Genomic DNA, 17,906 nt, shown 5'->3' with positions numbered 1-17,906 from the left:
AACTGTCACTAGACGATCAATGACAGTTGGTAAACGGGGTTGAGCAGGAGGAACATAATGCTCCGTTGGGAGGGTTGAATAAGAAGGAAGATGAGGTCTCCGTTGGGATCGGGAAGCAAGAATCAAACGAAACAAAACAAAACAAAACAAGCAAGAGAATGGCCATAGAGATAGTCGTTGGTATTCCCCACCGACGGCTTTCTTGGCAGGGGAATGTTGGCTAGGCACTGTTATTTACTCTCTTTTTCTTTTTCTCTCGCATTCGTTTTTCCTCTGAATAATGCATGTTGGCACTCGTTGGCAGACTGCCGTCTCTTATTATGCGGTAAACACTGACAGTGCGAAACATTACGTGAAACACCAAAGGTAGGCCAAGATTTGTAAGTATTCCCGCTTTTTCTCTTTTCTTTTTTTCTGTTATCGAGTCGTCATGGTTGCTGGTGGGCGGCAACGCGAGATCGGACAAAAGGCGGGTGGATCGGCTTGTTTTTAACCATCCCCCTTTTGTAAGCAATGACATGGGGTGAAAGCTTGACAGTGCCTTTTGGTGCATGTGGACGGGAAAGCTTCCAAATATGTAATAGTACGTACCTGGTACTGATAGTATAGTGTCAGTCACCATAATGCTTTTTGTGGATATTCCCACATTGTTTCCTACCAGCTTCTTCATCGATACAACAACTAAACTACTATTACAGTGTATAACTAACAGCGGTAATCCCCCCATCCTAACCTTCGGACTTTCCCCAAAGTTTCAGATGAGGCACCACTTCTTAACCTCATCTCTTGAGCCCATCGTTTAATATTACATGGTACATATGAGGCTTGATAATTACAGAAAGAAATTATGGGGAATAGATCACATGAAGGCTCTCAAAAGCAGGGACGTAGCGTCGGGGGCAACAGATTTGCCGACGGCCGTATCTCCACAGCAGCTCGACTCGGGAGAAGAAAAAAAAAATCATGCCTAAAAATGTCGTGAAGAATATGTTGTCGCTTGCAGTCTGCAATGGGGCCCCCCTGTCCTTCCCGGGGGATCCTACCCCTCTTTCATCCACACACGACGGTCGAGTTCGTGAAGCTGGCAACAAGCGGGACAGTGAAATGTACCTGATAGGGACTATCCGCAAGGTTGAACTAGTGATTGATTGAGTTGCTTGATGGGGGGCTCCTATATGATGAGTCGATACCGGGAACGTCTGGAGTGGACGGATGGTCTGAAGTCCGGAATGACGTTTGTAATGGCAGGGCCGTAGAGATATACACACACAAATAACCCGCCTTTACAACTTTGAATCGTTGAGCTAAACCATACATAGTCACACTTCTCTCATTCCCACCAAAAAGTCTGTGAGCTTGTTTTTTTTTCAACCTCCGAGACAGGTCTTTAAAGAAGTTTTTGACTTGGCTCACGATCGCAGCTCCAACTACATAGTTATCAACATATTTTCTGGCAACCGTCATGCACTCGTTTTCATAATTGACTCCAGGCGAACAAGGCGGAAAAAGAAGGAAACTAGAAACATTTTTTGCTGTCGGACTTGGAAGAAAAAGAAAAAAAAACGAGAGGAACCGTTACTGAAAGGAAAAAAAGCAGAAATCTAACAAACCGAAGCATGTTATCACGCCGCCTGCTAATACTGCAACAAGTCGTTCTTCTTCTACAACCAGAGTTGGCCGTTGGCAATATCCTTCACGGTCTACAAGAAAGAGCGGATGGATTCTCAGATTTGGGGACGCAGCTTCTCAACGGCGCCATAGAGCTTGGACAGCAGATTGGTCTGGTTCCGCCCGGAGCGGGCCAGGCACGACAATCACAAGCACCGGCAACCGTAGCGGCACCAGCATCACTACTGTCTCCTGTGGAAATACCGTCATCGACACCGGAGCTGTCACTATCACCAGCACCAGCATTGGCACCAGCGGTGGTGACACCGGCAGTAGTGACACCTTTTGCAGATTTAGCGCCACTGATATCACCTTTTTCGACACCATCTGTCCCAGCAGCCATTGTGCCGCCTGTACCCTCGGTCGCCTTTGCGGATTTTGAATCTCGACTTGCTTCCTTTGGTCAGAGTCTAGGACTACTTCCTCAAGGGGCCACAGGCCTTCAGAATTCACCACTGGCACAAAGCACACCCTCTCTACCTCTTGCACTAGCACCACAGATGCCATCTACGACTGGGCAGGTCGCGTCCCAACCTACTCCGGCTGTTCCCACTCCGACCAGCCTGCCGCTGCCGTCAACCACGCCATCGTCACCCCTGTCTTCGGCTACGGCGACTACTCCTAAGCTCTCGTCGACTGCCGCGAGGTCCTCATTAACTGCATCAGCCTTCCCGTCTTCTATATCACCAGCACCGGCGGCTTTCACCATCCCCCCGGCCGCGGAACCAAAACCCCAAACAACATCCGCGGCTTCAGTTATCCCTTTTGTTCCTATAGCTCCGACTCCTCTACCGCAGCAAACGCAGCCAGCACAGCAGACCAACATGTCCCAACCAGGAGTCAGCGCAAACTCGACATTGCCGAGCGAGCAGCAGGGCCAGGGGTTGGAAGGAAGCAAGGCGGTGGCCCGCATAACGGACTACACCCAGGGATCGTTCCTGGGTGAGGTGCCGACTCGGGACGTCGACCTGCCGGTGACAATCATCTTCCTGATACTGTTCATCGCGGGCGCCGTGACGCACATGTCCATCTATCAGAGCAACTCGAGGAGGGGTCACAAGTTTCTCTTGTCGGACATCATGTTTGACTTTTGCGTGATGCGCTCCTTGGCCTGCGTGTTTCGGATCGCGTGGATATTTCAGCCGGTCAAGGGTGTTATCATGATGGCTATCATTCTTCAAACTGGAGGGTAGGGTGTTTGATGATTTTGTTTGAACACGATATAAACATCAGCTAATGCAATGGCCCCCCCAAAAAAAATAGTGCCGCCGTTGCAGCCCTGCTCAACATCTTCTTCGCCCAACGGCTCCTCCGATCCATGCACCCCAAGGTAGGTTGGCACCCGGCGGTTGGACCGATTACAACTTTCCTGGCATTCTCCGTGCCGGGGGCCATCATATGGCAGATCGTCCACATGTTTGTTCTCTTCTTCTCCTCGGTCGATGATACGAACCGCGCCAACATCATCTTCAAGGACCTCGAGGCCGGCTCCGCCTTTGTGCTCTTCCTGGTGACCTTTCCCATCCTCGTCACGTCCGTGGTCACCGGCTGGCCCGGCCCGCGGCCCGAGCCCTTTGGGATCGGCGACTGGCGCGTCAAGAAGAGCGTCATCATCGCCAGCGGCTCCCTGCTCACCGTCGGCGCCGCCATCCGCCTCTCCGCCCTGGTCACCCCCGAGGCCCCGGGCGAGCGCAACCCCGTCTTCAGCCGCGCCAGCTTCTACACCACGCAGTTCATGCTCGAGATCTTCGTCGTGGCGCTGTACGCCGCCGCCCGCGTCGACCTGCTCTTCTTCATCCCCAACGGCAGCTCCAAGCCGGGCGACTACTCTGGCCGCAACCAGGCCGCCGCCGCTGCCGACGGGGAGAAGAAGAAGAAGAAGAGAGGCCCGCTCGTGCTCCGCGACGACGTCGAGGCCGCCCTGGACCGCCTGGACGCCCCCTACGAGATCCTGCGCAACCCGCCGCCGCTCGAGACGCGCGGCCTCCCGCCCGGCAGAGACGTCGTCTGGGCGCTCGTGTCGGTCGACAAGCCCGAGGGCGCAGGCAAGCGGGTCAGCACCATCGCCGGCGCGCGGGGCGGCGGCAACGTCGACGATCCGTCGTTCAAGTCGCCGCGGGTGGTGCGGGTGTTTGCCGACGGGGACTCGACCGCCGACAGCGACGACTACTACTCGCCCACGCAGGCCGGGGTGCATCCGGCGTGGGTGCAGTTGCCCAGGCAACAACAACACGCAGCAGCAACAGCCGACGGCGGCGGCGCAGGGGTGCGCGAGACCTTCCCCGACGAGCTGCCGCAGCGGCCGACGCGGGTGTCGCGGCGCGCGTCGGTGCTCGAGGCCATCAGGCCGCGCATCATGCGGGCGCGTCAAGAGGAGCAGCAGCGTGCTGCCACGGCGGCCATGGCTACGGCCGCCGCCGGCGATGCTGGCATTCCCGTCCCGCCGTCGCCCGCGTGGTCGTCGTCGCCGGCCCGGCCGAGCTACGTGTCGTTTGGAGAGGAAGAGGACGAGTTTTACAGGCGTGCCGTCATCCGGGAGACCATCCCAGTGTACTTTCCAGAAAGGGAAAGGAATTCTGAGTCCTTCATGTCAAAAGACTAGCTTTTTTTTTTTGTTGTTTTTTTGGTTCCGCTGGCTCGAAAGAAATTGAAGAATCTTTTTGGTGCTATTTTCATGGATGTGCCAAGATGTTACGCACTGATACATTAAAAGTTTCCAGTGTCCTGTTATGTACTCCGTTTGTTTTCATGGCGTGAGAATATTGAATTATGACGTGGGCATCAGATTGTGCAAGTTGAGCAAAGCAAGCCAAGCTCAGACTATTGAGGTACGCAAATCAGGACAGAAAGTATCATACGTACGTGCATGCTAGGAGCCAAAAAAGGATCTGCTCGACAACATTGTCAAGAACTCAAGCTCACCTTACCAGGGGCAGGATTGCGTGTGCACGCTCTGCATCCACTCCCTACATCTCAAGTCCAGAACCCTTAATATCGCTTATGCTTAGTGCGGTTACTGGCATGCGTAGTAAATTGCGGTTTACGTAGTACCACGTTAGGAGACGCATTCATAAGGCCATGTCCGTACGAATGCTCAGGCAGTACTGTGAAGATCTCCCACGGACTTGAACGAAATCCTTCTAGACTGGTTTGCTAACTAGGCTAGAACATTGGGTGTTGCTCCGTTGAACAAGATTACATGCCGGAAATAATGTCAAGCACCGGCCCTAAAACAGAGCTAATGTAGGCCAATAAACTAGAGAGCTTCTGGATCAAATCCGTGCTAACGATGGGTGAAGCACTATTGAGCTACTAAACAAGTTTTGAATTCCTCACGTGGCTGCGTTTTCTACGAGCTAAACCGTTGAAATTTAATTAAAGCCATGCTAATAACCCTATTCCGTCTACCATCATGTGTGCCGGTGGTAAATAGCGTGTCAGGGATGCCAGAAATCTCGGCAAGGTAAGAACACAGCTATCCCAAATATAGTCATGAGCATATTCATGAATCATCAACTTGATTACTCCCGCTCAGACATTTCCCCGGAGAGCTTCCGGCGTGCTTTTATTTGGCCCCTTCCTATCCGGAGTGTGTGGCAAGAAAATCCAATATCAACTGCATGCCAAGCATCGTAGGTCCCAAATCAAAGACAATCAACAGGATCTGTTGAGGAGACACGTCGTCCAAGTCTGCATACAATGCGCACAGGGATGCGTCGCAAGTGACGTTACAGACACACCCATCTTGTCCATTGGATGGCTGCTTGTACGCAGGGTCTACTATATGGTATATCTCGGCCAGTTAGAGTTCAGAGCTTGACCGCCTCTTGGGACCTTTGGGGGCAGCTCAGAAAAATTCAGCCAGAGTGGTTGGAGTGCATGTCAGCGTCGCATCCAGATATGTGTTGCTTCGGGCCTAAACCAGCAAGATGCATTACCTACCTACCCAGGTACCTACCTAAGATGTGAGGGTGTCGCTTGGTCCGTGTAGGCTGTAGCTGCCCGTGTCGACATTGAAATTACAACTTGACAGGATTCAATGTCATAAGGTTAGAAATTATTAAATTATAGAGGCGATATATGGCTTATTTTTCCTCATCGTATTCCTTCATCGGTGAGTTCCATCAGGCGATATCCAAGGACACTTATTACTCACACCCTCCCGCGTACTCCGGTACCAACCCTGCGTGTGGATCCTGGAGGCTAAAATGGCTTAATTTAGACGAACCAGACCGACGGTACTCGACGACATTTTTTTGAATTTCCTTTTTCGAAAGAAACTTGAACAAAAACCTCGTGGAAGTCTTTACTTAGATGTTTCATTGAGAATGGAGAAAAAGAAGCAAAAGCAAAGATGATACGGGAAGGTGCAGTGATGAAAAAAAAGTAAAAGAAATCAAGCAGAGAAGTAAGTACAAAAAGGGGGAAAAGCAAAAACCATGCAAAGACGGGAAATTCCACCTCGACTACGGAAGCTCAGCCGGTTTCCCAGAAAAGACATTAAACCCCACCCACCGGCCAAGCAAAGGCCGCAGGCTAGTGGAAAATCTAGACTCGGAAACCAAAAGATCCGGCAGGCTGGGACGCCTCCCACGGCCAAAAAAGAATAAAGGTCAAGTTCTTTTTTTGGGAAGAGGCGGGGACCTTGGGGATAAAAAAAAATACAAGTCATTAGACAGGCAGCCCTTGAGGGATGGTAAAAGCGTCCTGCCACCCCAGAAAACAATGGCCACTTGGGAAAGAAAAATAAAAGACAAACGACGAGGGGAGTGACCATTGTAAGAGCCACACAACTCCAAAGCGGTGGTTACTAAACTTGACCACTACACTTCTCGGGACCGCAACGTAGCAAGCTTGTTACGGTGGAGGGGGGGAAGGGAGTGGTTATGTGACTTGTCATTTCTTCAAGGCCTGAACTAATGGTCCCGAACGTTGTTTGTTCCTTTGGAAGTGCAGTCCGAAACCACCCATTAAAACCACCGGATGTTGCTCCCGAAGCGGGGAGAAAACGAAGAAGGGCGGTAGAGCCCGACTGATGGGACGGCACGAGATGACTGTCAGCATTGATCAGAGGATGGGGCAAGAATAATAATAACAATAACAGGGCCCTTGATTCAAATGTGATGAGATTTTGCAGTTATCCATGGGATATATGAAACAGTCATGACCAGGGTGGGAGCCTTTGCTCCAAGATGAGACCTATCTCGAGGAGATTTGGCTTGGCCTTGTCGTTGGGGGCCCTTGGGCCGTACCATCCATGATATCTTCTCTCGCCGCGACCTGAACAAACCATTCCTTCGCTCACGCCGCTTGTGTTACCGTGTCAAAGCAAAGGTCTCCTCCTAACTCGCCTCCCTTGCGATGCTGCTTACCACCGGTCAACTAGGTCAAGCGGTCTGCAGATTATAATGAGAGATGTATGCTGACTCCTGTGGCGTTGAGGGAATCGAACCGTGTTGTGTCCAATCACGGGTAGTAGGGCAAGGGTTAGGGAGAGTCTTGGGGATCAAGCTGCTCGATGGGCGGCGCGTTTAGTCCGTAAAAGAGGGTTAAGGATCGTGAGGGTGTAGGTAAGATCTTAGTAACCAAGATGACGGTGAAGAAGGTGTGAAGGGACCAGGTTGACGGTGACAGTGTGGCTAGGACTCGGAGAGGGTCTGATCAAAGGGAAGGGGGGGTGAGCGAACTGACCAAGGGGAAACGTACAACCTCGCAACAAAAGCCTTCTACGGCACTAGATGAACGCATAATTTAGAATGATCTCTTTCTCATTGGGGAACCAAACAAATATTTGTGAGGGTCTCATGGGGGATTACTGTGGAACGGCAAACTTGAATGCAACACTGGAGGTCCGGCATGAGGGCATAAGGGGATCAGGTCCGTCTCACTGGTTCGTCGATGTACTGTATTACTCAACACAGACTTGGCAGGCCTCCCTTTGATATGACCTGCCAGTTATGTAAAGAGCCGTTGATCTTTGTGATCCCACAGGATGGCTACCCCCCTGAAGGTGATTTGAGCCTTTTCATATATGTATAACATGAGGGTTTAGTGAATCACTGTAAACGTGACATGCTGGTGATCCTTGATCAACAAAAGAAGAAAAGAAAACTGGTTGGGGTTGAAGACTAGGAGAGATCTTCTCCAAAGCAAAACAATTAGTGAACCGGGTAACGTAGTCATCTAGGGTGCTTACGGACATGTCCGACGAGAACTAAACGTGGTAGCGCATCCCAAAAGAAAAATATGTGACAAACATTCGGTATGAGGTAGTATTCTCCTGCACATCATATTTGAGTGGGGTCCCCGGTTTGTAGTTTCCGGGAGGTTACCCGGAGAAAGAGAGAGAGAGAGGAAGAGAGTGGGAAAAAAAATACACCGACAGTGTGTGCCCTGTGCGTCGACCATACGGGACTTGCACGACGGCTCGGGTTGGCGGGCTTGTCCGTGAACGGAGCATATTAACCGGCAGTTGTAAGCAAAAGGAGCGGGAGGCAAATAAACAATACGAAATGGGAACGATATACGGTACTTAATCCTGGGATGATCGTTCGGGTGAAAAAGAGAAGGAAAAAAAAAGATGGAGAAATTCGTAGACTGTTCGAGAACCTGGGCCATGCAAGCATGTCTACCGGTAGATGCTTACCTTGGATTGCCGACTAAGACTTCTAGTCTCCGCCCGCGGATGCAGGAGACGTTGTCCGGTATAGCCTGCTTTTAGATGATTAAAATGCACTACCGTCATAGTTTACCACTTAGGTAGACGTGCATCTCTCCATTTTCTACAGTGGCAACCCGCGGATGGGATCCGGTAGCGTGTTATCCAAGGAATAAACCTGGAAAGAAAGAAAAAGAAGAAAACAAAACTAAGAAAGATTGACGGGAGCTAGCAAAATCCGTCGGTCGGGCCCGTGTACGGTAAAATTACGTTTAATCCCGAATCCTTCCCTTACATGCAGGCATGGAAGCCGGGTGAAAGCAATGAAAATAGGATAAAAATAAATAAAAAAAAGTCCCCTAACATGCAGGACCCAAATACAGTGCCGAACCACGGGCGAAGTGGGAATAAAAATGTAACGTCGATGTCATATGCTGGTTGGTGACGACAAAAACATAAAAAATCATGCCATGATCGTCGGCGACCGTTGTTTTCTGCAACCAAAAATGGTTGCTCTTTCACACACACATTAGATCTTGGTTGAGGGGCGGTTGTTAGACAAGAAACCCTTCGATCTTTGGACCCGATGGCTGAAACTCATGAATCGGAAACGTAGGATTGGTGCAGGGCAAGGGAAGAAATACCCCAAGGGTTTATCGATTGGCACAGGGGGGGCTTGGTTGCACTGATGTGGATTTTGCCGTGGGAATGCAAAGTCTTGACCTTATTTTTGGTTTGTGTGGTCTGTGATTCTTTTCAATCTGTTGGAGAAAACAAATGGGCGCCTTCTGCTTCATGAGTACTTACGTAACCTGTCTTGGAAATTCCAGTGCGATCAGGTTTCCTATAATGCCACAATTGCAAGGATTAAGAAAACACGGAGAACTCTATGGTAACCCCAGATGGGTTTGTGGCTTTTGGCGTGGGATACTGCTACAATGTACGTCGAAGTGGTGTGCAGGTGCATGCATGGGGGGACAAGAAGAAAAGAAAAATAGACAAACATAAAAAGAAAAAGGGACCCCTGACCACCCTGGGAAGTTCCGTATATAATAGTAGAACGTACTGTACAGTAGGTAGTGGAGTTTTGATGAATTAGTTTCGTCGTCATGATATCGCTCCCATGCTAGTGAGGATAAACCCAAAAAGTTCTGGGATTTCATTCCTTTATTACATGCTCGAAGTTTAGGTGTTATTTTTCAGTCATTTTCCCCCAAATGTATTCTGTGCCGCAGAGATCTTGCATCACTTGATAAGTTGATACCCATCAGCCCGGTACCAGGAACCCCTGCGAAACCGGGCGCCACAACCCACAACCCATCTGTAGCCCGCCCGTTTGGATTTACGATTACTGATCACAGGGGTCTGTTTTGGGACAACCTCAATAGGAGGCGTCCTTGGCTACCACAAACCATTCAAGCCCGACACGTCTTGTGAGCATCACTACTGCTTGTATTTTTACGAAAGACCTCCATCCCAAAAAAAAAAAAAAAAAAAAAAAAAAAATAAGAAACTCATCTTTACCGTCCCTTGCGCTTCGCGGTATATTTCCCATCTTGTCTTTTGTCTCAAGCCACATGATAATCGACCTTGACATCTGCCATGGCCTTCTTGTCCCCAATCTTCAAATTCCATATTCTGTCGCTTGCTATGGCGCTTCCCCGACGGACGCGCGGGACTGATCCTATTGGATCAATAACACATTTGCTACCCAGGAAATTTCCAGCCGCCGGTTTGTTTCACATCCATTTTTGCCAGCTAAGCCCTACTTTGCCTTTTGCCAGGTGAATATCAAGAATACATCCTGGCGCAATATTGTTTATTTTTCTGAACCTTCCTTTTTGTTGTCTATTTTGGCTACCGGCATCAGAGTTTTTGCTTGGCGCAACAAAATAAAAACAAAAACAAATAAAGAGTAGTTCAAGTCACCCAGTTTTGGAACACATACACGCCTTGACGCCTGCATTTTTAGAACCCCTACCCACCATCTTCCCACGGGCTGCGTGTCCTCTTCTTGCCCATAGCATCCAAAAATCTCATTTTTAAAACGATTTAAACAAAAAAAAAAAAGGCCGTGCCAGACCGGTGACTGGACCCAGAAATTTCCACAGGAAATTAAGATGATAGGGAAGATCGACAAGGCATCGGACGAACTTCTGTAAAGTAGTTCTCTAGCGGTAAATCAGGGGGCGGCCAAGTGGATTATTTAGTATTATGAACGGAGACGATATGCAGACAGATACTACCCAACCCGGCCCTGCGGAGCGGAACCAAACACTCTATGCCATATCGGGCTGCGCACGTGTTTCGCAGCAAGGTGGAATCGAATCTGGGGGGTGTAAGAATATCGATCTCAATCGCATCGACCCGCCCATTGTCCCCGATCTCCCGCACCCCATCCCATCCATCCCCTCTGCCGCGCTTCCCAAGATGTTGGAAAAAACTGCTATTTGCTCCTTGCCTCCCATTCCACACCATGGGTTTTTCTTTACCCCCTTCGATACACACCCCAATACTCTTGTCGCTTTTTTTTTTCTTAGTTGATCTTTTTAATGTTTTATTTTAATTCTTTTTTTTTTTTTTTTCCTTTTCCCGTTCGGTGGCCGAATAAAGGGTCCCCAGCTTGCCCGAATCAATACCGAATTTCCACTACTCCCTTCGTATTTGACCGCAACCACATGGGCAGCTTGTCTACTAGGCTGCAAGTCCAACTTTTTAAGCCTCACTGCCGCCTTCCCGCACGCACCTGGAGAGAAAAGAAAAGAAAAAGAAGAGACAGCCTCGTCACCGACAGGCAATATCCCTGCTAACTCTCGATTTTTTTGAACTTTTTCTTCCCCTCCACCTTTCTCCTCCGCCGCCGCAATTAGCTGCCCCCCAATCACCAAACTAACCTCAAGATGGATGGTTCAAGTACTGTATAACTAAAGTGTGGCATTTCGGAGGAAAAGAGCCACACACCAAGCAGGGGTGGAGCGAAGGACAGTGTCATTACTTTGTCGCCAAGGGCACGTCCTCCTCATGTAAAGATGGATCACCCTGTACGAACTATTTGAGTCCCTGCTTGCTGCCCAATTCGTCCACTGCCTCTTTAGTTCTCATCATCAGGATATACGTTTTCGGAACATATTCATCAACGTCATCATCACCAGTGTTCGACACCCCCTTCTTCAATCCTCACAGTGAAAGAGGTGGCAGGGTTATTGGGCGATACTAGTCACCCCCGATTCAGCCTCCTCCTCATCCATACTGCCATCCACCACTTGCCGCTTTCGTTTGGGATTGCAGCCGCAGATATACCCTCCAGGAGTTCGTCAGAGTGACATTCTGTGCAACATACCCCTTCAGCAACACTGTCAGAAACCAGGGCAACTGTTCTTGTCCACACCCCCTAGTGCCGGGACCGAGCTCTCTCATTTCTCTTCGATTTCGTCCTATGGTCAATGCTGGTGGTCTATCAAAAAAGACAAATATAAAGATGATGATAACAACCGCTCGTTGACAACAATTCACTCATCTCGAATCCATACTGCGTCCAGTGTCGGTTGTGTCCTACAAGATTCGTCTAGTCCTCAACTGTCGTTACCGGCTCAAAGATCTTTATTCACCTCCTCTTTGAGCTCATTCAGGACTTACTCCCTTTTCAGCTACGCCACCTCATGAGACAAACCGTCGTCAAGTGCGAAAGGCTCGACAAAGAGTCACGGATCAGCACTAGGGAATATAAAAAGGCTCCAATATCTTTGGGCCTGGAGACACAACTTCCATAGATAGCCCCAAATCAACTACACACCGATATCCATCCTTCTACTCAACCAACAGAAGGAAGAAAATACGAAAACCAAACCAACCCACAATGTCTGCTGAAGAAGTTCCTCTTGGAGAGTTCACGGTTCAACCCGTCTGCCGAGCCGTTCCATGCACGACACTCCCGCCCATCGTGGTTCGGACCGGAGACTACACACCAGGGGCCGATGCGGTCGTAGGCATGTGCGTGCTCCTCGACCAGGACGGCAACAACACCATCCAAGACGTCATGGGGGAAAACGGCAACGTCCTGGAGAGCATTTTCGACACAAATCACGCCGCTGGTCTGCAATGCCATGCATCAGCCCCGATCGCAGACTCGAAACTGTCGTCAAGGTCCTCCAGTAGTGGCAGCGGCGGCTCCTCGTCGTCCAGCAGTGCCGGCGGTGGACAGAAGAGCAACTACTTTGCCTTTACCAGCGTCGGTATCACTTGGGCCGGGACGTATAGGATCGGCGTTTATATTTGGGTCTACCCCACACATGTCAACAGGAAAGAGCCAGCCCCTGAGCCTTACATCGCCGTTCAGCTTATTTCTGAGCAAATCGAAATTATTGATGGCCAAAACCCGGATGAGCGTCCTAGTGAGTAGCATTTCCCCCTTTTATCTTTTGCTTCAATTGCTTGGAAAAAGAGTCTTTTTTTCTTTTCTGTTTTCTTCTAATTTATAACGGACATTGGTCCCACCCCTTGGTTACAGGCGCTGACATTATTTTGATATCAACAGCCAAGGAAGAGAAGCGTATCCTCAATCGCATGCGTCATACCACTGGCATGGCCCATTTCAATATTCCACACCAATAAGTTGCGTCAAGCTTAGTTGCTGGCGTTGGATTGATCCATGTCGCAAAAAGTCGACACCAAAAGCATACGGATTACTGGATGCATCTTCACGAATTTCATTGATTTTCTGTCCTGTCTTGTTTTTTTTTTCATGTTTTATTATGAGCGGCTGTCTTGTTCCTGTTTTGTTTTGGACACTGGGACGCAAAAATGTGTATAGATCGGCAATAGAGAGGGTAACAGGTATATGGTGGCTCATTTGGAGAATTCCATTTGCGGTTTTTCTCTCTCTTTGATTTTAGTTGGTATTGCGGCCCAACGTTGACATGGAAAATCAAAATGATAATGTCTTGGCAGTCATGATATTTCCATTCATTGGTAGCTGCAAAACATTCGGTTTCGGCAAGCTCAGTTTCGTCAACTTCAAAAAAGCAGAATGTGTCCGTCAAGTATGTTTTTCTTCTTGGTAACCACCCCTGAATCCCGATTACTGATCTCCCCAAGTAGAATATTTGCAAAGAAACGTTCTAAATGCAACCAACCAAATGTGCTTAAAAAAAAGCCTAGCTTATTTTTATTTATTATTTTCTTCTTTTTGAAAAAGAAGAAGCAAATATCCCATCCACGTGCACCCCGTTCGGCGTTCCCGAGCGTTGTTACTATGGCTTGTGGGAGGCTGTTGGTGTGGATTGGGGGAAAAGAAAGTTGTGCCGAACGGAGGATCGGCGCACAATGACATAAAATCACACCCTGCATCGTTCAGCGGCTCGCCTAATGATGGCCCTATGGCGCCTCGTCGTCGATCTTGACAAGATTGATAGGGTAGATTTTGGCTTGCCATCCCCGGCGTATAATGCTGGCTTTTATACCCCAGTGATTGGGCTGCTATTTTTGCCCAATGGCTTTTTATATTATATTGTGTCCGAAATTATCATACCGCGAGCGGTCTTGCGCATATCGGTTACTCCGTATGTTTTGCGATGATCCTGCTGCCCGACTCGGGGTTCTTGGCATGCTTGCGAGTGTTTATTATCACCGCTGATCAATCTCGTGAGAGTCTCCGGATTTCCGATCTCATGACAGCTGTTGCTTGTTTGCTGCGGCATCTCTTCCGACTTTCCGGCTCTTCCTGAGACCAGCTACCGTCCAATGTGCATGTTGATCACTCACAGTGTGTAAAAAGACACTTCTTGATGCGGACCCGACTTCAGGGCCATTATCTCATGAGTACCACTTGGCTGAATACGTCGAGAATTTATATCAATTTACAAACTTATTACTCGGACTGGATTAGCATCTTTGACCCTGCACAAGACGCCGTTGACCGTTGCACTTGATAAGAAGTAAAGACGTCAGTCTTTTTTGCCCTCTTTAGAGACCCTGGTCGTATTTATTACTATCAAAGCATCCTAACCCGCTGTCGAACCGACCAAGTACCTGCCAAGAGCCTCCTCTGCATTTATGCAGCGCACGGTTTGGCTAAAGGCATCCCTCGGATATATGTCTCGAACTTCTGCTGGTAACGAGTTCGTAGTGAACTCGACGCCCGTCTGAGAGTTTGCACAATGAGTTCCATGTGCAGCAAACACATCGAAGCGTTACTAGCGACGGTGACAAACGTCCATGTTCCAATGAATCCCGCAGTGAAAAGATAAATGTGCATAAAGGCTAAAGTACTGTTATATTTGGCCTCACTTCTCTGGCGTGTGCGTGGTTCAGATAGGGGAGAGCAATAACAACAGACATTGGGGTTGATATCGATTTAACGCTAATTGTAATTGATTTTATATCAAACCCGGAACCAGGATACATTTTGTATGTCTTCCAGGAAATCATATAATCAAGTCTACACAAATGCCTCATTGGTTGGTCCTGTTTCCTTTGTTTTTTCCCCAGCTGACCTCATCCACTTTTGTTTGGCTGTGCTAATTTCGCCCTCATCTTATCCCTTAAGCCGTCGCTGCCGTTCCTTTGTAACCTCAAGGCTATTGAAATATTATCAGATGCAGGCGTATCACAAACCGGAGAAAACAAAACAATGTTTGATTCTCAGTAAAGATTAGCTATGTGCCTCGCTTCCTTTCCAGATTCAGCGAATATTCACCTCAGTCATTAACTGCGGTGGGTTTGGAACCGTATGAATTTGAGCTGAAGATGCATTATGGACAGTTTGTTGGTTTAGCTACCAGAAAGAGTGGCCTATAGGGGGCAAGTTTGGGTGTTTTAACCTTTTGCATTTCCGCTTACTCTACACGTTTCTCTTGATTTCCAAAAAGCTTCGGACTTTTCTGATCTCTTTTCTTCTTTTTGGTTCGCTGCAGTAATATGGATATTACATTTATACAATAATTCTGTCATGAGGTTATATACAAACACAAGCCTCTGTTCCTGAACCCGTTATATAACTTCTAATGGATGAGGATCGTAAACTAAGGTAATTCCATTCTTTGATGATCAATAATCTGGAGAACAGGAGAACGGCCACGAATAACACCCTTCGCCCTATTGTTTACTTCTAACACGGACACCGTCTAGTGGTACAAACCTTTCGCGCAAAATCCTACTGCGCCTTCCTGTCGAGGAACCGGGGCCCGTCGACGCCGTTAACCAAGACGCTCTGGTAGCCCAACTCCTGCATGGCCAGAGCCTGCTCGATCCTGGCGTGGTGGGCGCTCATGTGGCGGCCGTCGGGCAGGATGACTTCGGTCTGCTTGATGCGGTAGAGGAAGAAGGGGTAGAGGATATCCGGGATGAGATACACGGACGTGAGGAACAGGTGGAAGTGGTTTGTGAAGAAGCCGTGCTGCTCCGGCCAGTAGTAGTACGCGTGATAGGTGAAGCCAAACATGCCTCCGGCGGAACCGGCGGCTCGGAGTGCCCTGGATGGGTTAATGGTTAGTTTTGGTTTTCTGTTTTGATATTGGCTTCACATTTTAAATGCAAGCAAGACCAAAGAAAAGCAGAAAAAATGGGGGCTCTTACCAAATGGTCCAGCTGGTTCCACCACTGTGGCCACGGGAGATGAGCATGGCCAAGCTGCCGGCGCTGATCCAGCCCTGCGGAATCAACGCAGTCCACATTCCCAGCTCCAAGGTATCAAAACCCTCCCTTCCACGATACCACTTGCCCTGTTTTGAACCGAAACCCGTCCCAGGCTCGCTCAACCACCAGCTGGCAAAGGTGTAGTTCCCCCACAGGGCCCAAGGGAACAAGATTGCAAAGATCAGGCCCATGTTCTTGCCGACCCAGGGCGCCGTGTGCTTCCAATCGTTGGGGGCGTACTTGATGGTGGTCCAGACCAGGCCGACGTCCAGGAAGAACCAGAGGCCGAGCCCGGCCATCTCAAACGGGTGCTCCGCTACCGTGAATGCGTACAGCACCTCCCAGGACCAGTTCCCGATGGTGGCGATGATGGGCATTCCGTACGACTTGTCCTTGATGGACTGCAGCGTTATCAGAGCGTAGGCGCCGTACCAGGTCACCATGCCAAAGACCAGCACGACCGTGGATGCCAAGGGGAACCATTGCGGCACGTGTTCTGGGGGTGTGTCGTACAGACCCATTGTCGCTTGTTTCTTTTTTACCGCCTCTTCTGTTCCCAGTGGTAATGAGCTTTGGCTCTTGGCGTTGTAGTCATGTACTTCGTGGACTGAAAGGTGCAGCTCGGGAGTTGAGCTGTCTATAAATTCACTCCGAATTTGTCTGAATTTGTGCGGGCCATGATGGACTGAAATACCTTGCCAAACAGTAGTCGTACGGACATGCCCACAGATACTTGCTATGGGTGAAAAACTCATACACGGCCATGACCAGAAGTAGCCATGACACCTTTTTGAGCCTTCCTTGGTTCTAGGCAGCGGATTTCCCTCGGATGGGACGAACAGCCTTAGGCCTCGGACGCGTAGCTATGCAGGATGTGCGATGCAGTCACCGGCCCGCAAAGCCTTATCTGCTTGGCTACACGCTACTGGGTACAAGCTCAGCTGTCAATTTTGTCGTTAGGTAAGAAACCTACCAACCTTTCTATGGAGTGGTCGGATGGTACACGCGCGCGACGCTCGGTACGGACCGTGCGCTTTTTTCCGGCAGAGAACCGAGAAGCGTGATGTTAGCTGACGCGGGATTGCTTGGGCCGGCCTTGCGTGGAATATTTGCCACAGCACACTGAGAACGGGCGTTTAGAAAAAAAGAGAAAAAAAAGAAAAAAAAAAGTTGGCAGCAAGGCAGTCACCAGCCCGTCTGCAACAATGCACCGTACAAGTAAGTTTTGCTTACCTTGCTAGCTCCTCCTGTCTTGCTAGCAAAGGTAAGCCCGCAGCGCCAAGGATGACAGTCGCGGTTGAGCTAGAGGATGGGCTGCTTCCGACAGTCTTTTTCTAGCAATCGATTGAAGATTTGCTGCTGGATAATCGATCTGGCGCCAACAATGGGTGCTGTACGAAGCTAGGCTTTTAGTACCACACCATTAATGAAGATGTAGCTTTTGCATATCTATTAATTTGCTATTTTTGGGAATAATTTAGCGGGTTCACAACCGGGGTATTGGGAGCTCAGGGGTAAGACCGATTCCTGCGAAATACGCGAATGTATAGTCCAATACTATGCCTTGACTGACAAAAGCTCCGAGCCGGGAATTGTCGATTTTCGGTACCGTGTCGTCCCATGTTACTTGGAACTTCCGACTCCGAAATACTCAAAAAGGACTACATATTTTCTCAGCGATTACTTTACTGTTTTCCGAACTGCTGGCCGATAAATACGAGTATGACAAGTCCCGGGTCTCCCGGTGTTTCTTGCGTCACGCGGGGCAGAGCTTGGCCTTGATAATAAGCTTATCGCGGCACAGCAATATTTTCCTGTTGTATGAAGAGCTGTCTGTCCGGGAATCCTTAGGGTTGTCTTTTCTTGGTTCTTGCCCCTCTGTGGTTGGTCGGCTCTAGCCTAAAGCCTTTGGCAGCTGTTTTTTTTTTTTTTTTTTTTTTTTTTTTTT

The 17,906-nt window shown here is 49.2% G+C and overlaps 3 protein-coding genes across 4 annotated transcripts; 1 reads left to right on the top strand and 2 right to left on the bottom strand.

Moving 5' to 3' along the window:
* Positions 1–1,616: 1,616 nt before the first annotated feature.
* On the top strand, positions 1,617–4,270 carry PgNI_02475 (uncharacterized protein; the record flags this gene model as incomplete). Its single annotated transcript, XM_031122541.1, has 2 exons — positions 1,617–2,857; positions 2,932–4,270. The coding sequence occupies 2 exons, from the start codon at positions 1,617–1,619 to the stop codon at positions 4,268–4,270; spliced, it is 2,580 nt and encodes an 859-aa protein (XP_030986829.1).
* A 2,716-nt stretch (positions 4,271–6,986) lies between these two features.
* PgNI_02474 (uncharacterized protein) lies at positions 6,987–8,410 on the bottom strand (the record flags this gene model as incomplete). Of its 2 annotated transcripts, none has more annotated exons than XM_031122540.1 (2): positions 6,987–7,402; positions 8,315–8,410. In XM_031122540.1, coding segments are annotated over 2 exons (252 nt in total), but the record flags the coding sequence as incomplete, so codon positions are not given. The 2 variants fall into 2 exon arrangements, with proteins under 2 accessions (XP_030986828.1, XP_030986827.1); XM_031122539.1 differs by lacking the exon at positions 6,987–7,402 and adding an exon at positions 7,637–7,807.
* A 6,883-nt stretch (positions 8,411–15,293) lies between these two features.
* On the bottom strand, positions 15,294–17,580 carry PgNI_02473 (uncharacterized protein; the record flags this gene model as incomplete). The annotated part of the gene is made up of 5 exons (XM_031122538.1): positions 15,294–15,795; positions 15,899–16,821; positions 16,936–17,080; positions 17,192–17,292; positions 17,497–17,580. The coding sequence occupies 5 exons, from the start codon at positions 17,578–17,580 to the stop codon at positions 15,477–15,479; spliced, it is 1,572 nt and encodes a 523-aa protein (XP_030986826.1). The 3' UTR covers positions 15,294–15,476.
* Positions 17,581–17,906: the final 326 nt, after the last annotated feature.

Source organism: Pyricularia grisea (assembly GCF_004355905.1).
Source record: "Pyricularia grisea strain NI907 chromosome Unknown Pyricularia_grisea_NI907_Scaffold_1, whole genome shotgun sequence".
NCBI classification, from domain to species: Eukaryota; Fungi; Ascomycota; class Sordariomycetes; order Magnaporthales; family Pyriculariaceae; genus Pyricularia; species Pyricularia grisea.
The sequence above is the reverse complement of the archived record's forward strand: the minus strand, read 5'-3'. Positions and strand labels throughout refer to the sequence as shown.